Here is a 15,945-nt window from a genome sequence, read left to right as displayed (position 1 = left end):
TAAATACGAATTTCATTGTTTTTATCTAAATTATCTAAGTTATGTAAACCCTATTTGCTTTATTTATACGGGATTAACTCCCAAAAATAAGTCATTTTTGGGTGGAATTTATATGATATATTAAAAAATGGCAGAATTAAACGACCTCGAATTTTGCACGTATGTTCTTTAGAGGAGTTCAAACTGTGGTATAGTACTTTTTTTCTAAACTATCACCATTTTTTATTTGTTTTTGAGTATGAAAAGATGGGATCTGTGGAGTTATTTCCTACCTATGCGTAGGTGTGTTAAATATTCGAAGTTTGGAAATGATTCACTAAAAAATGGCTGAATGTAATGGATTAAAAATTGGAGAGGATATAGAAAATATATCCAAAAATGTATTCTAAAAGTTTCATTACCTATCACCACACTTTTCTCAAGCTGATGTTCCTCCTTAAAATTATCCAAAGTAGTAAAAACCAAAAAACGCTATTTTCAGAGAATCAGAATTTTTTAAATTTATGAATCCAAAGAAAGATTCAAACTATAAGGCCCGCAAGCGGTCCATATTGAATTTCGCCGAATGAATTTATTTGTGCACCAATAACATATATTCCCGCCGTTGAATCAAATACAATACGTCACAACTGTATCAGGATATGGCCCGAATGACGTGGCACACGGAATCACGGGAATTTTTGGTTGCTGCAGGATAGTAAATAAAAAAATAGAATGCAGTTGGGAGCTGAGGCAAACAAGGAGATAATAACGATCAAAGTCAAGTCTGTTTCAAGGCAGACGAAACACGCAGACGAGATACGCAACCGCACTAGGAACGACCAACAGCAAGTCGAGCGAGAGAGAGAGCCGCCCCAACGTCTGCAATCGTAATTACTGCAGTGCAGTCGTCGTCTCTGTTACTATTTCGTCAAAAACAAAGTGGAGTGATCGCTCGTGTTCCTTGACGACGACCTATCACAGGCATCACAGTTAACAGTTATGCGTGTTATGCGTGAACGCGCCAGGGTTATGTTACGAAAGGCGGGTTATTATAATTTATTTTTGACAAATAACATCGTGCTTTGATTGACGCAATATTATAAATAATAAAGTTTGTTTCTTTATTGATTTCGGGGCTGTACAGGAATAATTCGTTAATGAAGTTTTTGGTAAGCAGTAATAATGGACGAAACGAGAATCCCACCGAATATTTCTCACCAATATCTCGTGGTTAACGATGATCAGGAAACTTCGACAAATCCACCTCAAACAATAAAACAGAGGGAAACGAACGAGAGAGTTATCAGTGGTAGAGAATGGGCAACTGTCCTTGTACTTTGTTTTGTAAATCTTATTAACTATATGGACCGTACAACTGTTGCAGGTAATATCAACTTTTATTATAGTGTTGAGCACTTTTCAGAGCTTTCCCTATTTGAAAATATGCAAGAACATTACAATAATTTTAATTTCAGGAGTATTGACCGATATCCAAAATGACTTTGGTATTGATAACGAAAGCGGAGGACTTTTACAAACAGCATTCATTGTTAGTTATACAATTTTTGCTCCATTATTTGGTTATCTGGGTGATCGTTACAATAGAAAAATAATTATGAGTTGCGGTGTTTTTCTCTGGTGTTTAACGACCTTGATAGGTTCCTACATGAAGGTAATAACAAATTCTCCGTTCCCCTCTGATATGAGAATGAATTTCTTAGAAAGCTGTTAAATAAGCTTGCACACCTATGTTCTATAATTATCATTTTTTATTCCTCATTATTTCTTACTTTTTAGTGTTAATCAAATTGATGTAAAAATATATTTTGTCAAATCAAATGCATCAATCTTCTGACATAATGATCAAAATTACTAATAACTTGAAGTTTGGATCCATATATTGGAGAAATTTTCTCTATTGACAATAAATGCAAATTGAATTAAATTAACGATTCATGTGATTACCAAGTGCAATGCTATAAAAGCCAATAATTGAGAGATTAATCGATGTAAGGAGTCGATCGATGGAAAATAAAAGAGTACATAGAATACAATTTCAGACCTTTGGATGGTTCTTAACATTCAGAACTTTTGTTGGAGTCGGCGAGGCTAGTTATTCTACCATAGCTCCGACAATAATCAGCGATTTATTCATAAAAGATACAAGATCAAAAATGCTGGCTCTATTTTATTTTGCAATACCGGTAGGAAGGTTTGTATTAGAAAATAATATATTTGCAAAAATGTCCTAGCTACCGATAAATGTATCACGAGTTATCTATTGCGATGCATTATTTTCAGCGGTCTTGGATACATAACGGGAGGAGAAACTGCGCGAGTAACGGGCGCCTGGCAATGGGGATTGAGAATAACACCAGCTCTCGGAGTTTTAGCAATTTTTCTTATTCTGTTTGTTGTGAAAGATCCTGTGAGGGGCGAAAAAGAAGGAGGTTGCCATATTGCCAGTACAACATGGGCAGACGATATAAAGGCGCTAATTAAAAAGTAATCTTTCAAATATTTTTGAGAATTTTGAGGGATCCTCACAGGAGTGTGTAATTATCAAACAATGAATCAAGGGGTGGCTAAGCGATGAACTAAAATATAACAAAACAAATATCTATTGTACAAAATGAACATTACAAATTAACGATGAAGGATCAAAATTTATAGGTATGGCCCGTAATGTAAGAATAATTTTGAAGTCATTTATTTTTCTTGGATTCTAGTGCAAGTTTTATACTCTCAACGATCGGTTTCACGTGCGTTGCTTTCGTGGCTGGAGCGATGGCTTGGTGGGGACCGAAATTTCTCCAACTCGCTTTGAGCACACAGTCGAACGGTCAAGACGTCGATCTGAACGAGTACGTAAATTTTTGAGTACGAAAAACGTCGATACATCTATTATCATCAAGAATACTCATAAGTCTTTTTCCATGTGGTATTTCTCATTCACAGCGTTTCGTATAAATTTGGTTTAATCGCCATGCTCGCTGGCTTGATCGGAGTTCCCGTTGGATCTATAACAGCACAAAAACTTCGTGTTTATTATCAACAAGCGGATCCGCTGATTTGCGCTGTTGGTTTGCTCATAAGCGCTCCTCTTATATTCATAGCAGTTGTTATCGCAAGCAGTCATACCAATGGTTGTTACGCTCTCATATTTTTCGGACAACTGGCTCTTAATCTCAATTGGTCTATCGTAGCTGATATGTTGTTGGTGAGAATTCTTGAAGGAACATTACAATATATAATTCCATTGATTTCGGAAGTTTTATCATCAGCATGGATTTTTTATAGAATTCAAGTCATGATTCGAATCATTCGGCTAATCTGTAATTACATCGAAACTCGATAAAAACAATTTTAATAAGATCGTGTTTTTATTTCTTTTCAAGTACGTCGTCATCCCTACGAGACGATCAACCGCCGAAGCTTTTCAAATATTAGTCGCTCACGCGTTTGGTGATGCGGGTAGTCCTTATCTTATAGGAGTGGTAAGTAACTTATTGCAAACATGAATTGCAAACATACAAACAAAACGACACATCGGAAGCCCTATTTTCGATCTTTTTAATCGTTCGTTTTCCCATTGAGCCTTTTGTTACGAACGACAATTTTTTTTACCATTGCCATAAAGGGAACTTTTCTCGATCCAACGCAACTCCACGAATCTCAAATAAATTTCGAAAATATATAAAACTTGTCATCAAGCCGCTACCGCGTCTCTTGATTATGCTATGAGCAATCAAGCGGCGATGTGTACAAGAGTGAATTATCCAAATAAATTCGGAAACCATCTTTAGTAAGCACGAGAAGTTCAAGTTGCATTATCAACTTTTGGCAATTGGTAAAGTTTCGAATGTCCTAACAGTATCAACGATCATAGACCATAAGTAATACTTCAAATTTTTGTCTATTTTTTTTTGGGGGGGGGGCTTAGGTTTCAGAAGCTCTAAAGCCAGTTTTGTCGAAATCTTCGGCAGTTGGAACTGCCGCTGTTGCAAATGTAACAGTCGTCCAGGATCCAGGGATTGAGTTCCGCTCGTTACAATACGCTCTGTTCCTCACGATATTCGTGGAAGTCATCGGGAGTTTGTTCTTCTTTCTTACCGCCCTTCACATACAAAAAGACAAGGCATTGGTTGATCTTACAATAGCTGGTAAGCTATGAAAAAAAATCTTGTATCACAAACAAACAAAAAAGTGCAATAACGACGTGTCCCAACGAATCGGCTTGATATAATTTTTTCACCACACATACACCGAAAGTTGAATTTTCCGAAATCGGAAAGTTGAACTTTCGGCGTATGTCTGATGGAAAATAGTATACGCTCCACGGGAGTGAAATTAGACTACCTCAAACCGCGTGCTTATAACACTGATATTTCTGCCCGTGGTTTGAACTAGTCTACTTTCCCTCTCTAGGTGCGTAATATATTATTTTCACCCCACAATTTCTCGACATATCAAATTTTACCAATGTATCCGTACTTTTCCTCCCCTCCCAAAACAATGCCGCCGAAGTGTTGGAATATCAAATAAATTCCATACACCGCATTGCGGAAAATAAAGCCGCCATTAAATTTTGAAAAGGATCTATCTATGATTACGTTAATATTTCTCTGAACAGTGCATGAGTTGCTATCAAGTTTGGAGTTAGAGCCACAGATATTGGGAGCCGATGTAAGGTAGCGTACCCCTTAAAAAAAAACAACAACAACAAAATTCATTCAGGATTAACGCGTTAAGCGCCATTTAGCCATACCTATATAGTTTGCTCGTTTGTTTGTTTTTTTTTTTTCCAATGAACATTCAAGCAATCCGTGCACTGTTAATTATCAAGTAAAATCAAACAACGAATTGGCGCTTAACTTGATATATTTGACGTCGACTAGCGCACGACATAAGACTTACAGTATCCCCAGTTGCCATACTTTATTTTATGTTCCAGCGACTGAGTATATTTTTTTTTCTTTCATATGCAACGTACTCCACTCCCGTCCCGCTGCATCGCGAAATGACACCAAAAAATGGTGCTTAACGTGTTACTCAATCCCCTAATATTAACTATAACTATTTGACCATTTATTTATTTCCGCCGTTTTTCACGAATTTTGCACATTTCGTACCGCAGTACAATTATGATACTTTTTAATTTTTTGCCCCATCCCCCAGCCCCTTGCCCCTACTTCCATTATTCCGTGTTAAACATGAGCGACCGTCAAGCGCATAGAAATTTCGACTCGATCATCACTTGCATATAGGTTTGCACAATCGAACATGTAAATATTTTTTTGATCATTATTTTTTATCCCCACCTAGAGCATGATCGTAATAAAATAACAGCTTTTAGTTATAACATTTTGGAACTATTTTCATGTGATTAACACGACAGTTTTTCAAAAAAATTTCATCTTATACATTCGTTGTTACTTAAAGTAATTTGTACAAGGATTACATAACATAGTTTATGATGTTCGAACGAAATGTGCTCGAGACATTCATGCAGCGGCGGTTTATTAATTATGTATGATTTCATACTGCACGTAATAAGGTTTGATTTATAATTTACAAATTACTACTTTCTTGCAGACGAATATCTAGATACTAAGAATAATGGGCAAGCAGAATCAACGCATTTATAGATCACCAATGGGCCCTTCACCTGATAGTGTGCTGTATATCTGGTACTTTTCATTTATATTTATTTTCATGATATCACTGTGTCGATAAACAAGACAAAACTATAGTGCCACCTACAACAACAGCGACAATCACAAAATTCAGTACACGATACATATTATACTGACCATTATTATTTTATCATTTGTTTATTCTGTTTTTTTTTCTTCATTTTCACTGCTCTTACTAACGCTGCTTCCGACGCTGAACAATAACTGAAACATCATTAGAACGCTTCACTCGTTGCATCAACTAATTAATCATTAGTATTGATAGTGATTGTGATATGTACTACAATCATTTGATACTAATATGAGGTTCTATCATTGATGTATAACACTGATGTATGAGTTTCTCCATTATTATTAGACCGTTCCTTAATACTTTTATCCTCGACCTTACTCTTGTAAATTTTTAACGGAGAGTTTTTTTTTGATAATCTATACTCCTTTTTCATGGAATTGACGATTTAGGCAAAAAGGGGACAAGCTGCTCTGCCTCTGCATCAACTTCTGTATGTTTATATGATGGAAGTCTTTTTCACGCTATCCCTTATTGTCTCCGAAGATGTTCTATACTTGTGTTCGCAGTTGAAACTTTTAGTACATCTGTAATCTGCACTCAACATTTTTCTTATTTGTATCGATTCTATTGTATTTGACAACTGGAATTACGAGTACAAAATAGCAAGAAAATCCCAATACGGTTAACGAATAATTTTTTGAGCAGTGACTTACGAAAAAATCCGAAAATCACAATTGAGTACAATCGAGAGAAACTGCATGTTACTGAAAGGAAGAGACTAGTAACTGATAAAATGATTCATGTGAATAATGTTCACAGTGTTCAAAATATGATTTGTTTAATTGAGAAATTGGTTGTATCAACGGGTACTAAAATATTAATGAAAGTAAAAAAATAAATTATTTGTTAGCGCACGTGTGGAGCATCCTCGACACACAGTTGATTACTACGTGACGTTCAAAATATCTTATTACGTGTTAACGTTTTTTTCGGTGCGGGGGAGTGGAGGAAAGGGAGACGGATCTTCGAGTTTCGTCAAGAAATTTCCGAGCGTCCAAGAGCTTGTGAATATTTTTATAGATGTATCCACCCAATATCATGAAAAAATTTTTTTGCTTTTCAGGCTCTAACGAGTCCGATATGTCTCGGATTATCGACGACGACGCCGAGGGCGGAGTGCCGGATTCCACTGTCAAGCCATGATCGGTCAAAGTCCATGAATGAAACTTTGTCAATTTATTCTGCGATGAAATAATCGTTATGACAAATGTTCTTCATGATAATCGCCCTGAACGTTCGTCCCCGAACGATCGTTAAAAGCTTTATAGCTTGTTTGCAGCATGTACGTTTCCTATTATAACATTTTTATGAGACTAAAATTTCGATATTGGACGATTCGATAGAAATTCGAGAAGATTTCAGTCATCTTTTCGATTCCGTAGACATTCATTTCAGTCCTTTCGGAAGACTATAAAACAAAAAAATCTGAAACGGAAAAATCACAAGTGTAACATTGCATATTTTACAAAACCATTTCGTTTGTTGACACCCATCATTGTTTCAAAATTTTATTTCAACAACTTTTGCAGATCTCGATCGAATCGTTCAATACCAAAATTTGAATTTGAAGAAAATCTTTGACTGGAAACGTATGCCCCAATCATTCTTAAATACTCAGGTCACTAATCTACGGTATGAACGAACGCGCATCGAATATGTCACGAAAGTTTGGCGAAGCTGAGTTCATTCGCTTTCATATAAAAAATAGAGAACACGGAATTTCTGGTATTCGTTGGGTGCTGCAATATATTTATGAATATATTATATATTTTTTTATAATAGGCTCCTGAATAATGAGACGGTAATTGTACGAAAATTCGATGAATTGAGAAATAATTTCATTGGTATTATCGACATTGAGATTTGCTGTATTCTCGATTTTAAAATCAACTCGATCAATTAAGAAGACGGAACTTTCGTTTTTTTTTTCAATGTTTTAATGATTATCAACAAATAATGGACTTGATGAAATTACGAGCGCAAATTGGCTTCGTAGAGAGATCCAACTCAAACTTCCGGTGAACATAAAAAATAAATAAGACTGTTCTGTACGTAATTATCGCCGCTCGTTAGGATGTAAATAATTCTTTGAGTTTGCTCAAAGTAAACAATTGTGAATTTATTGCAAAAGCAGCAACCAATTAAACAATAATCAATATTTGCTCATACGTGAAAAACAAAAATGACGCTTGTGATGGTGGTGCTCCAACAAGCAATTGTAACGTATGAATAATTTTCCAATGGATTGTACATATTTCAGGCCATGTACTAAAATAAATTGGTTTAAGATTGAGATTCTATCGTTTCCAGTAACTCGCCCAACCGCTATGACAGGCTCTCATCCAATATATAACGCATCTATCCCGGTACCTTTATCCACAAGTGTCTGGGATAGGGTACAGTACGCAACAACTCCACTGATGAGTTTGCCGCTGAACCCGCGGCGAAACGCATTCCTCAAACCATTCTTTTCACACCACAGCTGTGGCAAATCCTTCATTACCGACATCTGTACATTCTCCTACATTTATCAAGAGACGCGGTAGCGGCTCGACCGTGGGCTCGACGCCAAGTATTAAAAGGAAAAACTGCAGCGCATACCATTTACAACAGACATACAAACGTCGAAGCCAACCTCATACAACCAATGTGCAATTTGTCCGGTGCTATTTTTTTTTACCTTGAAAACATTGTGAAAACAGTTAAAATTTAGGAAAAAAAATGTTGAAAATAATCAAATACGGTTTTCGTCCGATCAACAAAACGATCGCATTCGAGACCAGAATGACGTAACAGGAGAAAAACTGAATCGAATGACGTTTTAAACGTCGTCGAAACGGAAAGTTTAGTGGATGAATTGACAGTGTTTAACCTTTTGTTTCATTTGGTCAATTTCTCACTTTTCCGTGAAGAATGGACTGTGCCCTCCGGGAAAAAATAAACTTTGACTGGTAGTTTAACGTCTTGACGTTGAAATTGTGCATTAGAGCACCCTCTAATGCAACAATAAAGAAAATATTAATAATTCTCACGAGCGCCTGCTTTAAATTGTACCTAGGAATTTTTTTAATTTGCCGCGTAGTGGCACTGTAGACGCTGTGCACGTTACGAAAAACACGACGGAAACTGAATTTTTTCTGGAATTACGATTATAGTCATAGGGTACATTCTACTTGGACGCTGACAGCGTTAAGATGATGGATCAGTCGGTAATCACACCTCGAATTTTTGAAATTGAAACTCTTTGACATCGTTCGTCCGATTAAAATAATAAAAATGTCATCGTATACAGCACGATCGCAAAAATCCGATGACATGATCAGACGAACGATGTGGAAAAATTTCCTTTTCAAAATTTGCAGCTATCTCTCTCGCACTCTTGGTTGTGATTACCAACTGATCCATCATCTTAATAGCGTTAAGAGGATGGATCAGTTGGTATATCTCAACCGTGAGTGCGAGAGAGATAGTTGCAAATTTCGAAATCGAAATTCTTTGACACAGTTTGACCGATTAAAAAAAGGCTCTGTCGGTCGATTTTTGCCATCGTTCTGCGTAGGCTGATAGAGCCTTTTTTTAATCGATTAAACTGTATCAAAGAATTTCGATTTCGAAAATTCCAAGTGAGGTTATAGTCGTCTAATCTTAATAACGCTAATAACACTAAAATGTGTTCGATTTGAAGTGAACGTCGTGACGCTGGTTGCGTTCACGTCATGTTCCATTTGGTGCGATTATAAAGTGGCGGAACCAACAAGTGATCTTGTTCTTTTTCAATTACTCGACGAAATAACACTGGATTCATCGAAAAGTGAAGACAGCGAAACAAGCAGTAGTACGATAACAGAGATAACAGACGATTCTCTCTGTGGATGCGTTTAACCACTTGAACGTCGGGAGCGTTGAGAACACAATTCTAAACGCACCCATCTAAACGCTTGTAGCGTTTACAACGCCAAGTCGAACGCAAAAAAATAGCGCTATTAACGCTGTCAGCGTCCAAGTAGAATGTACCCATAGTGCGCGTGCGCGCACGTATTCTGCATAACTTAGACGAATCGTCTAGTCGCCCGCCGTCGTGATTATAGCTGTACGAGTTACCGTTAGCGGAGTCCAAAGTTACGATCAATTGAAACGGTGAGCGACGGCGTCACATCGCATAACCTAATATCCAAACAAAACAAGATTTAACAAACCGAAAGTCACGTATCGTTCATAATATAATATCACTTAAACGATATAAAGTGAAAAATGTCGACGGATTTTTACATAAGATACTACGTCGGCCACAAAGGTAAATTCGGTCATGAATTTCTGGAGTTCGAATTCAGACCTGATGGTAAATTGCGCTACGCGAATAACTCCAATTACAAAAACGACACAATGATTCGAAAGGAGGCTTACGTTCATCAATGCGTTATGGAAGAATTGAAGAGGATAATACAAGATTCAGAAATAATGCAGGAAGATGATTCGCTCTGGCCGCAACCCGATCGTGTTGGACGTCAGGAGCTCGAAATCGTGATCGGGGATGAACATATCTCGTTTACAACCTCCAAAACAGGATCCCTTCTCGACGTCAACCAGTCACGTGATCCCGAAGGACTTCGATGTTTTTATTACCTCGTTCAGGACCTTAAATGTCTCGTCTTTTCCCTCATCGGACTTCACTTCAAGATCATACCCATCTAAGTTATACCATTATGTTGATTTTCTTTAATCATGAAATAAGAGAAACTACGCGCGTCATCGTCAGCGTAGATGTGCTTTCAAGATATTTTTTTAAAAAATTATCGATCTCGCTATTTCTTTAGACTCGAATAAACGATAACTCTTTATTCTTCACCATAACAGCCTCATTATTTCAAAACCTAATCGATATTTTTATTATTCGTTTTTGACATACACGAAATACGGCCATTTTTTACTTTGTGAATATCCGCTATTTCCAATCGAATTTTTTTTATTCCACACGATGCGGATATCGATGTGATGCAGAAATAAAATTTTTTATTACGGCACTAAACAAACCTATCGAAAAAAAGGTTATTCGTGAAATCTGTCTTGTCCAATTTCCGTCTGATTTTTTTTTTATAGGTTTACATTTGTTCGGTAGAGATCATATCGTCCCGGAGTGAATGATTTTATCTATGAGTGATTTTTTTTTTATTATTTTTTAAGATTTTTAATATAACCCGATATACCACCATTATTTCTATATAGATCAATCGTTATCACTATATATCCTTTTTGCTATAGCGCTCCAGTCGCACGCACCCAGTAAATGGTGGTTAATAATTTTCTGACACTGTACATCGTTCTAAAACACGCAAATGAGGCAAAAAACGAATAAATGTGTGCTATCGAATAGAGTATACAAGATTGTTTGCATAAAACTGGTAAATTATCAAATGAAATGAAAATAAACGAGAAAAATATGGTGGCATTCGCTACCTCGCCAACGCCGGTCGATCGGGAGGGTTGGTTGAACAAACGAAGCGAGGTTAATCGAGGATATCAGAGACGATGGTTCCTGCTCAAGGGTAATATATTATTCTATTTCGATCGTCGAGGCGACAAAGAACCGGTCGGGATGATTGTCTTAGAGGGATGCACCGTTGAATTGGCCGAAGACGAGGATCATTTTGCCTTCAAAATTGTTTTTCATGGGCCTAATAACAGAAGTTATTTGCTTGGCGCAGAGTCCCAGGTAAATTGAAAAAAAATAGTTAAATCACTGTTGTCCGACTATCGACGACGACGAAATTAACATCTCAAAATAAACTTGATATTTATTTGTAACAACTGTAATAGGAGCCATACAATTATTGATACAAACTTTTCAAATGCTTCATCGCGACTTCTGTAGTGATGAGCTGCACCTTCCAATTAACATATGACGCTGGAGTTCGCAACGTTAGAGTCCAACGAAATGATGTAAAAAAAGCCTCCAATAATTCTCAGTAATTCTTCAATTTCATTCCCTGCCGAATTTGCAGTTCGTAGTTTTTCAACCTGCACCGATACCTGATGAAATAAAAAATTGGTTAATTACAAATGTTTTTTTCGTTCATTTCGTTGAACTGTAACGTTGCAAACTTCAGCGTCATAATTAACATTCTCCAAATATTCAAGTTTAGATTATCAGCATCTTAAAGCCGTATACCGTCTTGGAAGGTACAAGTAAAAATTTGTGTTTGCCCATTTTCGAGCAATTCTCTCTCTCTCTTTGGACTAGAAAATTTGGTGTTAATTTTGCTCAAAGAGAGTTTTATAGCAGTTCGCCTAGGCCACTGTCACCTTTTTGTTGAAAAGATGTACATTTTGTCGTTCAAAGGGTTTGACTTGGGACCCGGTTTATACTGCTAAACTGGCTGTTCAAATATGCTCCCCGTCGAATGATTTTCATTGCGACATTCAGTAATTGTATACTATTCAATCTTGAAGCAAGTCGAAAGTTGATTTCATTAGCGATAGTCCAAATATCGTTAAGTTATTGAACAACCAATTAGAAAATACAATTGTCGTTGGAAACACTGTTACAGAATCGTAAAAGAATGAAATTTTTGTCATCAGGAGTCTATGGAACAATGGATGAAGGCTTTAGCTTGTGCAAGCTACGATTATATGAAGTTAATGGTCGCCGAGTTGCAGCGTCAATTAGATGCCGCTGAGGAAGAGACTGCAGCGGTATCGCCACCACCGGACTCCCCGAAACCGCCGCCCAGAACAAGACACAATCCGTTTAATAGGCCCGAGCCTCATCAGCGTTCTCAAAGTGTGAGATCAGCACCTGGAAGAACCGAAAATATGCCAAGAACGCGGGTAACTTTTCGAGAACTTCACACCTCATACGGTCGCAGAATTCTCGCCGATTCGAATGAATGGAAACGAAAGAAAAGAAGCACTGACGCTTCTTTAATCACGTTATAAATAACGATCTCCTTCATTTCTTTCCAATTATTCATCAATAAGCTGTGTATATATATAAAATTGAAAAGAAAAAAAAAACCCCCCTATTACGTTTCTGATATTGGAAATTCTGCAAAGTATAGTTGATGAGAAAAAGCTCCGTACGATTCGGACACGTAAAGCTCGTCTAATTTGAAATTCACCTTTCGTGATGAATTATATCAGAATTGTTAAAAAAAAGAAAATTAAAGAGCTCAAAGCGAGGGATTTTATGATAAAGTTGATTCTTTTTCGTCAGTTTTCATTTTACAATAGACAGCATTGAGAATGTATATGAAATCTATTTATACGAATGAATTCAAAAATAAAAACAAACTGCAGGCATCAGATTTTACCGACTGGTCTATGCGGAGAGTGCTAGATTCCGAGTGAGAAAACTAGTAAGCCGAAGTCGGAGAACAACGAGCGAGCGCGGGCGGCGTGCTTTCCGTACTTCCCAAAGGAGGGAAAGAAAATCGTGGTTTGCGTCGCAATGTCCCACGAGACGGTGCTGCACCCTCGATTCTTGCAGTGAAAACGAGACGATAGCAATCTTATCAACAGCAGAAAGATGCCACGGGGTTAGATAGCGCGGGGAGAACGTGCATAGGGATGCCGTGGGGGCTTTTCAAAGCGTGGCTCAGCAAGAGATGCTCGGAAGCAATGTGTGGAATCGTCGCAGCGATTCCCCGCGCGATGCCAATAATGTTTAGTCGGTGCGGTGCAGTTTGGCGGGAAGGAAGGAAGGAAGGAAGGAAGAAGGGAAGAAAGAAAGAACTGTTGTGGAAACACTCTGGATAGTCATTGAACATTAATATGAGAATGAAACTTCACACGAATAAATTCCGATAGCAGCAAGTTAACAAAAAAGGAGAGAGAAAAAAGCGTCCAAGTGCCGGTTGACGAACGAATCAGCGTCGAAGCGGAAATAATAGAATAATAAATTAAAATGTGGTTAAATAACATTAAACTTGCATTATCGCTGATAACCATTCTGACGAGCTGCTCAGGAACGAATAATATTTCGATGAATGGAGAAGAGCTGAAACGTCCGTGTTTAAAGTCACTCGCGATGTCGATTTCCGACATTGATTTGGAGACAATTTATCCAAACGGAACGTTGCTCCACGAGGGTATATTGTATCCTCCCAAATGGTATTGGCACGAGGAAAACGTAACTTATGCTTGCTTGTGCGAAATAACTTCGCATTGTATACGAAAGTGTTGCCCGAGTAATGAAATATTGGCGGGAAGTTTAATCCTTGAGTGCGTAAATAATGACAAGAGCGATAAAGGAATTGGTGAAATCGCGTTGCTGCGTTCAGAGCTCGCTCAAGATTTAAGAAATTTGAGTCGAATCGAGGATCACTTTGTACTCGTGAAAAATCAGTATCGATGTCCAAACGGAAAATACAAACTCGAGCCTGAAAAATATGACGAGGATAGATTCGTCCTTCAGTCGAACGGTACCCTCGTCACTGGCGATAATATTTTTCCACAGTGGAAATATTGCTTGGACGTGCACGAAAATCACCCTGGCGTAAGAGTTCTCGTGTGTCATAATCCCGAAGTACCGGAAATCGTCGTTGGTCGAATTATTTATCCCTTTGGAATAGTAATTTCAATACCATTCTTACTTGCAACACTATTCGTTTATGCCGTTATTCCTGAATTAAAGAATCTTTACGGGATGACACTCATGTGTTACGTCGGCTGTCTCGTCGTTGCTTATAGCCTCTTCGCTTCGGCAAACTTGATTTATACTGGAAATACCCTTTGCGTTACGATTGGTAAGTCTTTATGATTATTTTTCATTATTTTCATCTTTAGATAATTTGATTTTGTATAATTCTAATGCAAAAACACGCGAAAAATCAAGGGCGTCGTATTTATTCTGGCAATTTTTTTTTTTTCATTACACCGCTTCTGATGAAATGTCGTACAAATATTTCTTGTAGTAAATCGAAAAAACGTGCAAAATTCGAAATTTTTTTTTTCTCCAGAAATACAGCGAAAATTATATGGGTTAACACAAAACTAACTTCCTTCAATCATCATTTTTCAAATTTCTCATATTTCTGGCTTCATCTACTGCATATGAATGCAAACACAATATTTCAACTCATTTACGATATGGCGTCTAGAGAAATTTTATAAATATTACGGAATACTTTTCTTTTCAATTTTTCCCAACTTTTCCCCAACTTCCTTTAAAGTCGTCTTTTTTCCCCAACGTTTCTTTAAAGTGTATGCAACATTGCCAAACTGTAAACTGGCCTAACTTTTGAAAGGTACAGGTCATAACTTTTGGAAAAAAAAATGACTGTACAGCCTCAACTTCCTTAAGGTTTCAGCGTCAAGATTCACTAATCAATTGTTTTAGTTTTTTTAAATTTCTCTAAAAAAACAAAACAATTTTTTTACATTATTATTAATAAATTTCTTCTTAATGAAACGTGACATGAGTCACCAAAGTGCATTTTTGAGAAACTCATGGAAAAGATGCCACGGGGGCTGTAAAAAAATTACCTATTAAATTTTGGTCTTATCGAAGAAACCATCTTTTTTTTACTCATCGTCATGCTCTTTTTATAATCCGCGGCATCCTTCCGCAAGTTTCTCAAAAACGTGCATCGGTGTCTCATGCCACGTTTTATAATCAATCAAAAATTCAAATACAAAAATAAAACTTTTTCCACTCTGGATATTTTAATGCGATTTAATAGTTCTTGAAAAGCCCAATTTATAAATGTTCTGAGTAAAGATTTTAGATGGAAAAAATTTGCAAAAAATCTCATATAATTCTAATGAGTTGGAATTCAAAAAAAAATAAAAGACTGTTCTCTTTTGAAATTTCATAAAAAACCCCCATCGTTTTAGAGTTACGATAATCAATGTATTCAAAGTTCCACTGGAAAATTAATATTTAAAACTCAAAAAAATATCAGTGACTTAAACAATTGCCGTCACAACTTTTTTTACTCTTAAAATATCCTGTGAAATCTAATAGTTCTCACGATATGTGTCAATTATTAAAATTTGTCTCTGCTAAAAACGTGATAATTTTCCAGAAAAAATCTTTCCAAAAACAAAATTAAAGCTGAGACTTCTGTCCTTGAGGATTCGCTTGCGGAATTGAGGTAAAAAAATTTTATTCGAAAACGCGGTTCAATTGAAAAGTAAATAAAATAAACCTAAACAATTAACGTTTTTGAAATGACGTAGTACCCGTAAAAAATGTCG

At 36.8% G+C, this 15,945-nt stretch overlaps 4 protein-coding genes across 6 annotated transcripts; all 4 read left to right on the top strand.

The window, feature by feature from the left end:
* The first annotated feature begins 705 nt into the window (after window positions 1-705).
* Window positions 706-8,046, top strand: spin (Protein spinster). 3 transcript variants are annotated; one of them, XM_043426222.1, is made up of 11 exons: window positions 706-1,023; window positions 1,127-1,366; window positions 1,458-1,654; window positions 2,043-2,194; window positions 2,284-2,487; window positions 2,712-2,846; window positions 2,941-3,202; window positions 3,381-3,479; window positions 3,926-4,145; window positions 5,578-5,672; window positions 6,815-8,046. In XM_043426222.1, the coding sequence occupies exons 2-10, from the start codon at window positions 1,165-1,167 to the stop codon at window positions 5,628-5,630; spliced, it is 1,524 nt and encodes a 507-aa protein (XP_043282157.1). In that variant the 5' UTR covers window positions 706-1,023; window positions 1,127-1,164; the 3' UTR covers window positions 5,631-5,672; window positions 6,815-8,046. The 3 variants fall into 3 exon arrangements, with proteins under 3 accessions (XP_043282157.1, XP_043282156.1, XP_043282155.1); XM_043426221.1 differs by lacking the exon at window positions 5,578-5,672 and having other exon boundaries at window positions 709-1,027; XM_043426220.1 differs by lacking the exon at window positions 5,578-5,672 and having other exon boundaries at window positions 710-1,023.
* Window positions 8,047-9,814: 1,768 nt separating this feature from the next.
* mago (mago, exon junction complex subunit) lies at window positions 9,815-10,596 on the top strand. The gene has a single exon (XM_043425713.1). It carries the CDS (start codon window positions 10,003-10,005, stop codon window positions 10,441-10,443), a length of 441 nt encoding a protein of 146 aa, XP_043281648.1. The 5' UTR covers window positions 9,815-10,002; the 3' UTR covers window positions 10,444-10,596.
* A 131-nt stretch (window positions 10,597-10,727) lies between these two features.
* Window positions 10,728-13,052, top strand: LOC122414438 (sesquipedalian-1-like). The gene is made up of 2 exons (XM_043425712.1): window positions 10,728-11,461; window positions 12,328-13,052. The coding sequence occupies exons 1-2, from the start codon at window positions 11,168-11,170 to the stop codon at window positions 12,682-12,684; spliced, it is 651 nt and encodes a 216-aa protein (XP_043281647.1). The 5' UTR covers window positions 10,728-11,167; the 3' UTR covers window positions 12,685-13,052.
* A 599-nt stretch (window positions 13,053-13,651) lies between these two features.
* Window positions 13,652-14,506, top strand: LOC122415212 (G-protein coupled receptor Mth2-like). The gene has a single exon (XM_043427202.1). The coding sequence runs from the start codon at window positions 13,652-13,654 to the stop codon at window positions 14,504-14,506; it is 855 nt and encodes a 284-aa protein (XP_043283137.1).
* The last annotated feature ends 1,439 nt before the right edge of the window (window positions 14,507-15,945 follow it).

Source organism: Venturia canescens, chromosome 8 (genome assembly GCF_019457755.1).
Source record: "Venturia canescens isolate UGA chromosome 8, ASM1945775v1, whole genome shotgun sequence".
In the NCBI taxonomy this organism is placed as follows: Eukaryota; Metazoa; Arthropoda; class Insecta; order Hymenoptera; family Ichneumonidae; genus Venturia; species Venturia canescens.
This window is presented reverse-complemented; position numbering and strand designations above follow the sequence as displayed.

Excerpts from the sequence above, each read along its gene's own strand:
- LOC122415212 (XM_043427202.1), top strand. The coding sequence starts at position 13,652 with ATGTGGTTAAATAACATTAAACTTGCATTATCGCTGATAACCATTCTG.
- mago (XM_043425713.1), top strand. The coding sequence starts at position 10,003 with ATGTCGACGGATTTTTACATAAGATACTACGTCGGCCACAAAGGTAAA.
- LOC122414438 (XM_043425712.1), top strand. The coding sequence starts at position 11,168 with ATGAAAATAAACGAGAAAAATATGGTGGCATTCGCTACCTCGCCAACG. Across the intron at positions 11,462-12,327 it reads TGCTTGGCGCAGAGTCCCAG|GAGTCTATGGAACAATGGAT; the intron begins GTAAATTGAAAA and ends TTTTGTCATCAG.
- spin (XM_043426221.1), top strand. The coding sequence starts at position 1,165 with ATGGACGAAACGAGAATCCCACCGAATATTTCTCACCAATATCTCGTG. Across the intron at positions 2,847-2,940 it reads CAAGACGTCGATCTGAACGA|CGTTTCGTATAAATTTGGTT; the intron begins GTACGTAAATTT and ends TCTCATTCACAG. Across the intron at positions 3,480-3,925 it reads GTCCTTATCTTATAGGAGTG|GTTTCAGAAGCTCTAAAGCC; the intron begins GTAAGTAACTTA and ends GGGGGGGCTTAG.